The 15,074-nt window shown below is 34.8% G+C and overlaps 1 protein-coding gene across 1 annotated transcript; it reads right to left on the minus strand.

Annotated features, from left to right (window-relative positions):
- Positions 1-5,056: 5,056 nt before the first annotated feature.
- LOC133856860 (uncharacterized) lies at positions 5,057-10,577 on the minus strand. The gene is made up of 4 exons (XM_062291898.1): positions 10,383-10,577; positions 6,943-7,231; positions 5,642-6,786; positions 5,057-5,482 (listed from the first exon to the last, which is right to left on the minus strand). Exons 1-4 carry the CDS (start codon positions 10,575-10,577, stop codon positions 5,057-5,059), a joined length of 2,055 nt encoding a protein of 684 aa, XP_062147882.1.
- Positions 10,578-15,074: the final 4,497 nt, after the last annotated feature.

The raw sequence follows: 15,074 nt of genomic DNA on the forward strand, positions 1-15,074 counted from the left end.
AAATATTTCACGTATTAGGTCTCACTAATTAAAAGAGAGTTTTAGCCTACGTACACGTAACACATGAGATAGAGTGTTTGAATGTTAATTAATCGATTAAATCAACCATTTTATATTCGCTAAAAGATAAATAGTGATTTATCTGGAAGAACAAAAATTAGAAATAATGACATTGTAGCTTAAGTGCTTAATATAGCTGGCTAGCTAACCTTACAACGATCTGACAATGGTACAATATATATATCAAGCTTGAAAGTGAAAACTACTTAATTACAGATAAAAAGACAACATAAAACAAATCTTAGGCACAACATTATTTATGTGCGGGGATAATTTTTCTTGCAACTACACAAATGTTGTGATCATATGACGACTCTAGGATGATGATGGATCACCGGCCAGCTGAATTAAGCACCATGTTGATTACTTGTTGTGATGCCCCTTACCTGGTGTTGGGATGTATGTGGTAGGATTACGCACCGAAGGTGTCACCGGAGTATGTTGATAACGGGAAAATGAAGCCATTTTTGCGCCATACTTTGGCTTTGTGCCACCCAGTGGCCTCGTGGCCTCAAGAGGCTTGGCCATGAAAATCAAGAACAAAAACATCACTACTGTTGCAGGTATGGAAATGTTTCTCCACCAAAAGTACATTTTTTTTTTCTTTTCTTTCCTTTCAACGAAGAAGCTAGAAATGGTTGTATTGCAATTAAGAGCAACTTATTTGATCAAAATTTGGTGGGGAAGTATATATCAAGCTTCATCACATATATATACACTAATACACACACAGATGAAAAGCTTGCGTTATTTCTGGGAAGAGAGCTAGCTAGACTCGGGAAACGTGCTCAAAAGACAATCTCTATCAGAGAAATTTTGCAGAAATGAAGGTGAAATTCATATGCATTCTGTTACCTCCGGCCGCGCGCTTAATTGATGCCCATGCTGGCTAACATGAAGTCTTCATTTCACATTGTGATTTCAATTTTCAATTGTTTCCGTGAAACAACTATTCAACAAAGGAAATTACTGCAACATTCACAATATATAACATTTTCCTAATAATATAAATAGCAAAAAGACCTTCCCATGCATTACTTCTGTGCAGTGCTATGAAGAAACACACATTTTAGTTTCTTTTTTTTAGCAAATGGGAAAAAGGTTACAAGAAAACATAAAACGACAGGGCAGGAAGTTGACATTTTTGTTTGCATGCGAATGTCAAAAGCTCTAAATGTCTACCCCGGCCAATATTGTCAGCCAGTATCTGTCATCGTTGATGCAAGTTCATGGCAGATACTATTCCCTGTTGCCACGTACATGACGCAAGCCTTGTCGTGGGCTTTGTCCACCATCTTCTTCCACGTCAAAGCATGCACTTCGTGCTTAATTAGCGCCACAAAAGAACAATAAAAAGGTTTGAAATTAATGACTAAACTTTAATTAGCTCCCAATGGTATTCCAGCTTGCATATATATGACCTTGTGCAGCAAATTGCGTATGATTTTCATGGAAGCTAGCTATGTACGTGATCGAAGGGCGCTAGCTGTAAGCCTGTAACTGTATATATTGTTACCCGAAATGACAAAGTAATTGCTATATGTACTAATTAAACGGGTGGCAACTGCAAATTAAGGATTTCATTTCTAATTGACAATCAACTACATTAATCTGTCTAACGGAATCCAGACACCTCTTCAATTATACGTTTAAGTTTGGGTGAAATGCAAACATGTGAATATATGCAGGTCTGAGTGGTGACAATTAATGGACTCTTTTCCATGAAATTGTTCGATTTTTACAAACTCATACGGTTAGAATTATATTAATTAAATGATTAAATTAATTATTTCTTATCAGTTTAAGTTTTTAGGACAATTAAATTTTTTAACATGCATGGTATTAATTAGAGTAAAAGTCCTAAATTCGAAGTACTTTCTCTATCTCCATATATCATTCAAGCATCTCTCATTTCAATTAAATATTTTTACGTATTGGACCTTATACTTATTAAATAATAGTGTGGGTTTGAGCCCACATGTGAGTGAAATCGAGTATTACAATATTCATTAAATGATTAAATCAGTCATTTTCTATAGGTTTAAGCTTTTGAGATAACTGGTGATTTAACAAAACTAAAGAGGGAGAGGAAAAAAAAAATAAAACGATTTTTTTTGCCTAGCTATTATAAGAATTTTCTTTCTTAATAGCCTATTCTATTTAATTTGGCTAATTAATCGATTATTTATGTGTGTTAAAATTTTTGTTTTCTATCTATTATTTTTGTTCCCAAAACAAAAATATTAACAAATAACCAAAACAAAACAAAAAAAGAAAACTCAAAATTTTATTCACCTTTATATATATATATATCACATTAAAACGTACTCTTTCAAAAAAAAAAAAAAAAAAAAAAAAAACCTTCCTAAACAAATTAATAAACATACTTAAATTTTTATTTATTTTTTATTTTTTTAAAGGAGGGGAGGTGGATGGTATTTTTTTTTTTTTTTTTTCCTGTGAATGTCTGGTTTTGGCCCTCATGAAGTTCAACTGTTTTCGATCACATCAGGAATAAAGCCAAGATATGGACTTGCCAAGAATTTTGCGTACTTGACTATTAGAGCATTCTTAGTAGCCTCATCAAATTTTACTTACCAAAGTAGTTAAAAATCATTTTTTTTTCTATTCTGGTAAGCCACTTTTTTAAAATTCTCCCAGCAGCCTCACCATTTAACTATTTATTATTACTATTCCATTTAAATAATATTTTTTCATATTTCTTTATTCTTTCTCTATTTAATCTTTTTACAAAGAATATATCATTCATGTCCATGAAATAAGGACATTATCATATGTAAGAGATGGGAGATGGGAGAAGAAAATGAGAGAAAAAAGTGTGCTGATTATGTGAGAGAGAAATGTGAAACAAAATTGGTGAGTGAGTTGGTAAGTGAATATTACTCATCAGAATTGGTGAGTAATTTCACTCATCAAAACTTTTTGGTTAAAATGGTGAGGCTGCTATGAGTGATTTTTTAGTATTTTCACAAGGTCAAAACCCGTTTGGCAACTCCTTCCACTCATACTTGAGGAGAATATTTTTTTAAGTGGTAGTGAAAAGTGATTAATGTGATATAAAATAAAAGAATTTATATGAAAAAAAAATTGTATTGTAATGCGTTTTTTAATTTAAATAATAAAAAAAAATTGTTGATATGATATAAAAAGTGAATATATATATATATAAAGGGAAAAGAGAGAGGATGTTACCAAACGGGCCGGTGGTTGTACTACCTATTCCTCAAATCTCATCAATGGTGTCGCTCTTTCCGCATAATCAGCAACTTTACGAAGCTAAATAAACCGCACATATTCTTCGACAAGCTAGCGGCCCTCTATATATATGTCAAAAAGAAGAAAGCAAAATATCTCTTTATGTCAAATCTTTATTTTCTTATCCATTTGATAGTACTATAATATATATATATATATATATTGACGATCGAATCAAAAAATTTATAAGAGCTCAACCTACTGCACACGCTAGTAAACACTAGCCCAAAACCTCAAGCAGAGGACACTATCCAGAACGACCTATACAGTCATTACTACAGGAAAGCAACAAACCTATACCAACAACTTCTGTAAATTTCAACTAATTAGAAGCTCTATACATTTATCTAGTTTCTTAAAAGATCCCTTAGCAAGGATTCGAATACGAACTTCTCATGTAATCTGCTTAACCATAGTCTTCTCAGTTCTCAAATTGTTGCTGTGCACCAAAGCATTTCTTTATCACCAAAGATGATAAATGCATGCACCTAAACAAAGTTTACCAAGACTAGCCTGTAAACCTTTCCCCCGGAGTGGAGCAATGCTCCAAGTCATAACATTCTCCCATTCAGATAGAATATCAGTGAAGAGGCACGCAGACATCAATATCATCCATATCCTCAAACTAAATCCGCACTGAAAAAAAAAAAAAAAAAGATGCTATTGACTTTTATGACAAGCATGACAAAACAAACAAAGCACATTACCAGTATACCCCCAACTACTCATACAATATTTAGTCACTATAGCCTCTCTAAAAACCAACCATAAAAAGAAAGAATGCCGAGGGATGACCAGAGGGTGCCAAACCAACTTCCCCCATGCAATAACCGGGAGTTTTACTCGCAACTGATCCCAAGTAGCTGCACAAGAATAAGCATTATTGGGAGAATGCCAAACAGCCAAATCCGCACCTCCAATAAGAATCTCAGGCAGCTTACATTGAATTTCCACAATATAATTGGACCGAGCAAATGGTTAGTACCAATCCCCACCCTTAATGATCTTAGACAACTTAGCATCAAGGGGAATACCTAAGTCATGCACTGCACGAGAACCAAAACAATCTAACAAATAACCGGTAGGATGCCACTTATCATGCCAAAAGAAAATTTGAGAACCACTCCCTACTTTGAAGCTCAAAAATTGTTTAGCAATATTTCAAAGTTTCAGCAACTTCTTCCAACACCAATAGCAATCATTGGGGATAGAAACCTGCCAAAGGCTCTTTCCTTTCAGCCTATTCTCATCTATCCAGGCCACCCAAAGAGATCCAGCTTTGGTAAAGAGAGCCCAAATATGCTGCAAAATATAAGCATTATTCCATACTTCCAGATTTTTGATACCTAACCTAGCCACCTTCACGTTTAGGATTACAAAGCTTATCCCAAGAAACTTTAGCATGCGCCTTAGTATCTTTTCCACCCCACAAGAAGCGGTTAAATTTCTGCTGAAGAAGAAAAAATAACCCTTTTAGGCAAAATAAAGACTTTAGCCCAATAAACCTACATACTAAGCAAAACAGAGGATATTAGTTGGAGTCTTCCAGCAAATGACAGATTCCGAGCTAACCAAGAATCAATACGACCAACAATTTTGGAGACCAAAACATCACAATCAGTTGCTGTCAGCCGCTAAGAAAGAAGGGGAACTCCAAGATACCGAATAGGCAACTTCCTTTATGCATGTGCAGAAAATTAAGAATATCATTTTTAACCCCCTAGGGAACTCCTCCAAAGAACACCGAACTCTTAGCCGGATTTTCCTTCAACCTAACCAGCTCTTCAAACTCCTCAAGAACATCGTTGATGACTTTAATAGAATCACAAGAAGCAGAAGAGAATATAATGAGGTCATCCGCAAAGCATAAATGAGTAAGCTTTAGGGAACTACACTTCGGATGAAAATCAAAAAAAGGGTTATGAATAACAACCTCCTCCAACAACCGGGATAAACCCTCCATAGCAATCACAAAAAGATAGGGAGAGAGCGAGTCTCCTTGTCTAAGCCCTTTCCTACCTTTAAAGTACCCCACTAATGTTCCATTGAGAGCAAGAGTGAATCTAGGAGAAGTGATACACTCTTTAACCCAATTAACATAGACAGTAGAAGCACCAAGGCAGCCCAAGCAATGCAAAACATAGTCCTAATTAAGGGAATCTTAAGCTTTCATTAAGTCAATCTTAAGAGTGCAACGAGCCTTACCCACTGTTCTATGATAGTTGCAAACTAGTTCTTGAGCAAGCCAAATATTCTCCACTATACTTCTCTTTGGAACAAAAGCACCTTGATTAGAGCTAATTACCTCATCTAGTCCAGCCACCAATCTGTTGGCCATAATCTTTGTAATACATTTGTAGACCAAGTTACAACAAGAAATGGGCCTAAAATCCCCCATAGAAGTAGCATTCTTTTTCTTAGGGACAAGGGTTATAATTGTAGAGTTGACCTCTTTAAGTAGCCTACCCGAAGAGAAGAACTCCATAATAGCATCACAAACATCCTCCCCCACAATAGGCCAAGCTTGTTGAAAAAACCCCGCAGAAAACCCATCAGGACCCGAGGCTTTGGATCTATTCATGGAGAGAATAACTTGTTGAATCGCATCCTTAGTCACCCGAGCTTGTATGCGCTCAACACAAGAAGGAGAGAATTTCTTACAGAACAAATTAGCAACTTTATCAGCCTTCACGTGAGTGAATTCATGAGAAGTATGCCCAAGGAGATTCTGGTAATAGTCCAAAGCTATGTCTTTAATACGCTGCATATCAGTGACCCTAGTCCCCTCAGCATCCAATAAGACCTTAATCAGGTTGGAGGAATTCCGAGCTTTAACCACCTTGTGGAAAAAACCTGCATTTCCATCTCCTAAATTCAACCAATTATTCCAAGACTTCTGCTTTAAAAAGTTCTTTTCAGCAGCTGTGATAGAAATCAGAACATGCAAACATTCTATTTCTTTTTGAAGCCAAGCAGCGTCTCCATGAGAAGAGAGGAATGCAGCCTGGGCAGCAGCCAACTCCCGCCTAGCTTGAGTCACTCTCTGTCCCAAACCCCCAAAAACCTCCAATTTTTTCACCTTTAAGATTCGCTTCACATTCTTAAGCTTAGAATAAAGCCTAAACATAGAATAGCCTTCTACATTGATACTCCAACCTTCCGCAATCCAATCCAAGAACTGAGGATGGTCAGCCCAAAAATTAAAAAATTTAAAAGGCTTAGGACCATAGCTAATGAATTGCTTCACAGAAACAAGGATTGGAGAATGATCCGACACTCCCCTCTCCAAAAATTCCACAGCAGTGTTGCCACACTGTTGAAGCCACTCCAGATTAGAAAGGGCTCGATCCAGCTTTTTGGAAACAAAAGCATCTCCACATTGATTGTTTGTCCACATATGGAAACAGCCAGACGTAGCTAGATCCTCAATCTCCAAACAGCTCAAGCAGTCTATAAACTCATGTTCATAGTTAGAAAACCCTTCCTTACCACTTTTCTCCTAATAAGCTCTAACCACATTAAAATCTCATGTAACAAGCCAAGGAATTTGAGACGCTAACCCCTTCACAAAGAGGAGCTCTTGAAATAACGTCTTTCTTTCAGTACCCTGAGTAGCACCATAAACAATAGTAAGCAACCGACAGCCAGATTGATCAACCAATGTCACTTTACAAGTGATCGATTGAGCATGAATATGCATAGGGTGAATAAAGACCTGGTTAGGATCCCAGCAAAGCCAAATCCTCCCCAGCCGATGCGCTGAATAGTTATGAATAACCTCCCATCCCGGAACCATAGCTGCATGGATCTTCAACAAGTTCTCCTGTTTCACTCTAGTCTCCACCAACCCAAGAATAGAAACCTTCAACCTTTTAACCATCTTCTTCACCTCTCTCTGCTTAAAGTACTATAATATTAAACTGGTAAAAAATCATATATATGCTTTAGTGAATATTTTCTAGAATATAATTGTATCCCAACTCATACGGATGAAGCTTGAGTGAAACGAATGGAAGGTCCAAACCGACTAATGTTAAAAAAGGATCGATGAGTTGTAGTTAGAGTTGAAATGCCACTAATAGTAAATAATATAGTGAATGTTAACTTTATTAAGAAGCAAATTATGAGTGAATTGTAGAGTTAGGGTTCGAACTAATGACTTACAGTTAATTATGATATCATGTTAAGTGATAACTTTTTATCTCAAAAGTTTAAGCTGATAGAAAAAAGTAAATATAATCATTTAATTAATATCCTAACATTTAATTTTTATAAAACCGTAATAATAAAAATTAAATAAAAAAAATTGATCATGAAGGGGCACTCGATGTATGTAGTGAAAATTAAGACAATACGTTACACAGTTACACTGCTAATCCTCAGGGGGCTGTGTTTGGATAGGGATTGGATTTTAAGGTGAGAGTTTACTTAAAGTTATAGTTTAGGGACTTGTATTGTTAATTTCCTTGTTTGAGTTCAGTCTTAATTTTTTTTTTTTTTTTTTTTTTTAAAGAAAAAAAAAAAAAAAACCAATTTATTGAAATTCTAAATTTTAATTTCACGCTCGAGAAAGATATTTTTATGGAAGTTCTTCTACCAATATTATAATTCCTATAGTACTTATACAATTCCTATACATTACCATACGTCTTTGTCACCAATTTCAAGGTCATATATATATATATATATATATATGATCATCACCGTTATCAAGATATTGTTATCATTAATTAATTTAATTTGTTGATTTTTAAATATTCTCATTCAAACCACGAAATTTAGATCCGTGAAATTGAACTTTTCATTAATTTAAAGGATATAATTCTGATTTTTTTTTATTTTTTTATTTTTTTATTTTTTTTTCAGAATTGTTCATCCAAATACAACTGTAGAACTTACTAATGCATGTGAGAATAATTAATTAAGAGGGAAAAAAGCACTAGTACTAGATATATTAATATAAGTAATGCTAGACCTACAATTGGTTTAGAATTTTTTTACAACTCGTTGATCATGTCAACATGTGACTAAAGTTAATGTCCGTCATTTAAAAAAAAAAATACCCTCAACATGTCTACTGACAAGTAATAAAAAGTTGTAAACCACAATTTTCTACTAATATTCCATATTTAAGTCTAGACCTGTTTTTTGGGATAAGAGTTATAAGAACTGAAGAGATAAGAATTACAAGTACTTAAGAGACAAGAATTATAAGATGATAAATTAGATTTATTATTGTTAATGTAGAAGTAGAAAAGATTTGTAATGTTTAGACTATTTTATTTATAAATAGAGTCATGTATACAATATATATATATATATATATATGATGTTTGTTCAATTGCTATACAATTGCCTTTTTGCTGAGATTTGTGTATAAATCTAAAATAGAATAATAGCGGAAGCAAAAGAGAGAAAAAAGACAGTGAATTTATATGGTTCGGTCTATGATCTACGTCCACAGGATAAAACCCAAAGGGCTATATTGTACTGAATAAATTGATTGTTTACAATACATAAGTCCATATTTATAATTGAATAAGTCGACCTATATAAGTAAACCTAAATCGACTTATACTAGGAAACACAAATCAACCTAGACTAAGAAATATAAATCAATAATATTATATTCATAATATATTCTGAATGTATTCTAATATATTTAGAATATATTATAATAAAAGAGGTGCCATGTTGAAATTTGTGTATAAAACTAAAATAGAATAAAAGTGGAATAGTAGCGGAAGCAAGAGAGAGAAAAGAGACAGAATTTACGTGGTTCAGTCTATGACCTACGCCCACAGGGTAAAGCCCAAAAGTGCTATATTGCGCTCAATAACTTCATTGTTTACAATACATAGGTCCCTATTTATAGTTGAATAAATCGACCTAGCTATACAAGTATACCTAAATCGACTTATATTAGGAAACACAAATCGACCTAGAGTAGAAAATATAAATCAACAATATTATATTCAGAATATATTTTAAATATATTCTAATATTCTCCTCCTGTCAACATTCTTAAATCCTATTCTTTCAATCCCTAAATTCGGAATCACAACCTAACTCACATAAAGTGTTACACTAATTACACTTCGAAGTAAGGAAAATGATTCAGATATTGTAATTTTTAATACAATTTTCTTATAAATTGACGTGGTAATTCATGATTAATGATGATATAATTAAGAGTGTATAATTGACTACTCAATTCCTAACTAATTAAATTGACAAATCATATCTTTTTGTTTAGCTATTTCACTTATTATCGATTGTTTCGTCCGTTAATTTGTATGAAATTTTTCCTTGATACTAATTAAGAAGAAACACCGTACATTGCTATTTTCCGTGAACGTAAACAATTTTGCCAAATCACATTAAATTATTGTCTTGATTCTTGCTTTTCTTCGTGTTCTTTGATATTTTTCTTATACGTGTATTGCAATTTTTAGCAAATTGAGTAGTACGATGAAAGAGAATGATCGAATCTAAAACTTAATTATGAGTTAGTCCAAACCATTGGAATCCTCTCTTTTTGTTAAAGGTGTAAATTATTCTCTCATTTCAATTAAAATATTTCATGCGTTAGGTCTTATTTATTAAAAGAGAGTTTAAGCCTACATGTCACATGTGAGATAGAGTGTTTGAATATTAATTTATCGATTAAATCAATCATTTTCTACTCGCGTAAAGATAAATAGTGATTTATATGAAAGAACAAAAATTAGAAATAATGACATATTGTAGCTTAAGTGCTTACTATAGCTAGCTATCTAGCTTTACAACGATCTGACAATGGTACAATATATCAAGCTTGAAAGTGAAAACAATGTAGAGCACTAGTAGCAGATGCCTTATAAGTGGTTCCCTTTCCTAAAATATGAAAAAATTGAAAAAAAAAGTTGCAAAAAACAAGCCACAACAGCCTCCCAATTATTCATGGACTTGCTTGGGCATTGGGTAGCACTATAGCTACCCAACACATTATTTTAATAAAAAAAAAAAGTATGTCTCTCTCTCCTCTCTGACTCGCTCTTCTCTACTCTCTCCTTCACGCATGGAAACCCATCTTCAAATTCATCCTCGTCTTCATCATCTTCCTCCTTCACGCACGAAAACCCATCTTTAAATTCATCCTCGTTTTCATCATCTTCCTCATGCTCTTCTTTTTCTTCTTCAAACTCTCCCAAACATATTCTCTCACCCAACGCCCCCGTTTTCACTCTGTTCACTCCCATGTCATTTCTTACTCTCTTTCGCTCTATCTACCGATCTCTCAAGCGTCGGACAATAGCCCCGCCCACCGATATTGAGGGGTCCCACGTATTCCCGGCCAGACGGAAGCAAAAGGGTGGTGGGGCTTGAGACAGGGGATTAAGGAAAAATGCCAGAAATTCGTACAGTGAGAGCGAAGAGAGCGAATTCGATGTTGGGGATTTGTTTCCTGTGCTTGAGAGGTTAGAATTGGTAATGGGTTTGATTCATTTGGACCGGTTTCCAAATAGTTTGAAGTCTTTGGTCCAAACCGTGGCTGAAATTCCGGTAATGGCGGTTGAAATTCCAGGCTTCGAAACAAAGAGACCACACACACACAAAAAAAAAAAAAAAAAAAAAAAAAACTCAGTTCTACAGAGAAAGCTTTTGGTGATGGGTGATGGATATAGGAGATGAGTGGTGGAATGAAGATGCTTCTCGAGACTGGAATAAAGTTAATAAAAGGAAAAAGAAAAAAGAAAAAAGTAAAAGGTAAATAAATAATATTTTAATATATAGGGAAAGATAAAGCTAGGGAAGCTGTTATGAGGTGTTTTTGTATAGGAAAAAAAAAAGTGGTTTGATTTCTTAAATTTTTCCTAAATTAAGAAAAATAGTTAGGAGTCTGCTGCTAGTGCTCTTACAGATAAAAAGGACAACAGAAAACAAATCTTAGGCACAACATTATTTATGTGCGGCGACAATTTTTCTTGAAACTACAACAAATGTTGTGATCATATCATGACTCTAGGATGATGATCGATCACCGGCCAGCTAAATTAAGCACCATGTTGATTACTTGTTGCAATGCCCCTTACCTGGTGTTGGGATGTATGTGCAAGGATTAGGCGCCGAGGGTAGCACCGGAGTATGTTGATAACAGGAAAATGAAGCCATTTTTGCGCCATATTTTGGCTTTGTGCTACCCAGTGGCCTCGTGGCCTCAAGGGGCTTGGCCATGAAAATCAAGAACAAAAACTTCACTACTGTTGCAGGTATGGAAATGTTTCTCCTCCAAAAGTACATTTTTTTTTTCCTTTCAACGAAGAAGAAATAGTACATTTTAATTTTTTTATATTGTGTCACGTGTCAATCCTCATTGGTTGATTCGTGGCAATCCGTTAAAATTTGGACAGAAAAATAGACAGAGGTACCAAGTCAGTTTTTTTTCCGAATTTCAAGTATCATCTGTAAAGTGAAATAAAACTGAAGTACTAATAAATAAAGTTTTTAAACCATAGGTACCAAATATGTCTTTAACCCTTAAAGATTAAAAAAAAAAAAAAAAAAAAAACCCTTTAAAGATTATATCTGAGATTCTGAGGCATCAGTATTTGATCGGCATCCTTATTTCATAAGGATATACTAAGGCTAAAAGAATGTGAGAGGTTAAGCTATGAATATGTCCTCAGAATTTGATCGGCATCCTTATTTCATAAGGATATACTAAGGCTAAAAGAATGTGAGAGGTTAAGCTATGAATGTGTGTGTGTGTGTGTGTAAAGAATGTGAGAGGTTAAGCTATGAATGTGTGTGTGTGTGTGTGTGTGTGTGTGTGTGTGTGTTCAATTGCAATACAATTTCTTTTTTCTTGAGATTTGTGTATAAATCTAAAAATAGAATAAAAGCGAAATAATAACAGAAGCAAGAGAGAGAAAAGAGACAGTGAATTTAGATGGTTTGGTTTATGGCCTACGTCCATAGGGTAAAGTTTAAAATGCTATATTGTGCTCAATAACTTAATTATTTACAATACATAGGTCTCTATTTATAGTTGAATAAGTCGACCTATATAAGTAAACCTAAATCAACTTATACTAGGAAACACAAATTGACCTAGACTAAGAAATATAAATCAATAATATTATATTAAGAATATATTCTAATATTCTCTTCCCGTCAACATTCTTAAATCCAATTCTTTCATTCCTCGAACTCGGAATAACAACCTAATTCATAGAAAGTATGGGTGGACAAACGGTTATAACTGGCGGTTATTGGCTAAAACCGCTAACCACCTACACAATTATTGCATTTTACCAACCGCAACCGCTAACCGAGGCGCGGTTAGCGGTTATTAATTGAGTAAATAACCGGCGGTTGTATAACCGCTTTTTAATTTGGGTTTTAGGCTAATTTTGGACCGGTTTTGAACACTTTTGAGTTGGTTTTAGTGCAGGTTTTAAATCCAAAAAAAATCAAAATAGTAACAAATCCAAATCCAAATCTAAAACATAACAAATCCAAAATTATATATATTGCAGGTTTTAAACCCAAAATCCAAAATATGAACAAATCCAACTCCAAACAGGGGTGTGCATGGGCGAGGCGGGGCGGATTTTCGTCCTTTTTACCCCCGCCTGGCACCCATGCGGGTTGAGAATTCTCAACCCGTGAACCGCGTGTTACAGAGTGGAACCGTGAGGGGCGGGTTCGTGCGGGGCCAGGGTGATGCAGGGCGGGGGGTGCGGGTTGTGTGGGGCGGGGCTGATTCAAACCAAAGCCAAACAAATCACAAACAAATCATAGAATTTCTCGTTTCCTCAATTTTCTCAAGAACCAAATAAATCATAGAGAAATTATAGCAATAGGGAAACACCAACCTATGAACAATGACGCAATCCCGGAGTCACAACTGAAGGACTTGAAGCGAGCGTTGAAAAATCAGCCATGCTTGTTGCCCTTTGTATCCAATTCACGAGGCCTATCAAGCTCTTGCTCTCCATAATCCCCATTCCGCAAACCCTAGAATAACCAGAAAAAGAAGAAGTGGAGGAGCGAGAAAGACAGAGATGGTCTGAGATGAAAGAAGAAGATGAGGAAAACGAAGACTAGGGGCTGCGACTCCTGCGAGCATTTTTACTTTTTACTGTTTTTTTTGTTTAGGGAAATTAGAGTTAAATGATTCATAGCTTGAAGCTTTTAGTTTAACAAAAAAAAAAAAATGAATAGCAAAACATACCGTTTGGACTTTGGAGTTAGTAGTGAGTGACTAATAGTTGTAATCCACATTAAAAGAAACTTCAACCCTCATCCACCACGTGGCTTCTAGAGTCTTCCAACTTCCCTCATTTTACAATTTTACCCTTAAGGCCTTCAATAATCAACGAAAATGAATATTCAACCTTCATCTCCTCTTCTTTTCCGTTCGTCTTCTTTTCCCAAATCTGCTGCCGTCTCAACAATCAACATATCTCAGCTGCAGTCTTCCACTCTTCCTCCAGTCCTGCTCAAAGAATCCAAAGCCTGAATAGTAACGAAGATGAAGAAATGATGACTCATTTCATTTGAAGTGAGGCGTGAGTGGCATAACAAGTGAAGCCTGAGTCGCATAACAGGGGGGTTAGGGTTTTTTATATTTAGGTGTTTTAGGTTTATGCGGTGCGAGGCGGGGCGGGGTGGGGCGGGGATCCGGGGTTGAAAAAATCCTAAACCCGTGCTCTGCCCCGCCCCGCACGGTTTGGCAAAATCCAAACCGTGCCTGCAAATATCAACGTGAAAACCGGAAGGGACGGGGCGGTTCATGCGGGTCAGTGCGGTTTTGCACGGTTTTGCCCACCCCTAACTCCAAATACAAATACAAATCTAAAACAGAATAAATCCAAATAACCAAATACAAACAAACCCAAAACTCAAACATTACAAATCCAAAATTATATATATATATATATATATATATATATATATATATATATATATATAAGCGGTTAGCGGTTATTAACCGCTTTTCTCAAACTCTATAACCGCTAACCACCTCCGCCTACGTGATTAGTGGTTATTTATAACCGATTTTGAAAGCGGTTGTGCGGTTAGCGGTTTTAAAGCGGTTATAACCGCTCCGCTTGTACACTCCTAACAGAAAGTGTTATACTAATTACGCTTCAAAGTGAGAAAAATGATTCAGATATTGTAATTTTTAATACAATTTTCTTATAAATTGACGTGGTAATTCATGACTAATGATGATCTAATTAAGAGTGTATAATTGACTAGTCAATTCCTAACTAATTTAATTGACAAATAAGATTTTTTGTTTAGCAATTTAACTTATTATTGATTGTTTCGTCAGTTAATTTGTATGATATTTTCCTTGATACTAATTAAGAAAAAACACCGTAGCTATTTCCCGTGAAGGTAAACAATTTTGTTAAATCACGTTAAATTATTGTGTCTTGATTCTTGCTTTTCTTTGTGTTTTTTGATATTTTTCTTATACGCGTGCTGCAGTTTTTAGCAAATTGAGTAATATGATGAAAGAGAATGATCGGATCTAAAACTTAATTATGAGTTAGTCCAGACAATTGGAATCGTCTCTTTTTGTTAAAGCAATAAATTATTCTCTCATTTCACTTAAAATATTTTACGTGTTAGATCTTACTTATTAAAAGAAAGTTTAAACTTACACGTCACACCTGATATAGAGTGTTTGAATATTAATTAATCGATTAAATCAATCATTTTATATTGGCTTAAAGATAAAT

Source organism: Alnus glutinosa, chromosome 14 (assembly GCF_958979055.1).
Source record: "Alnus glutinosa chromosome 14, dhAlnGlut1.1, whole genome shotgun sequence".
NCBI classification, from domain to species: domain Eukaryota; kingdom Viridiplantae; phylum Streptophyta; class Magnoliopsida; order Fagales; family Betulaceae; genus Alnus; species Alnus glutinosa.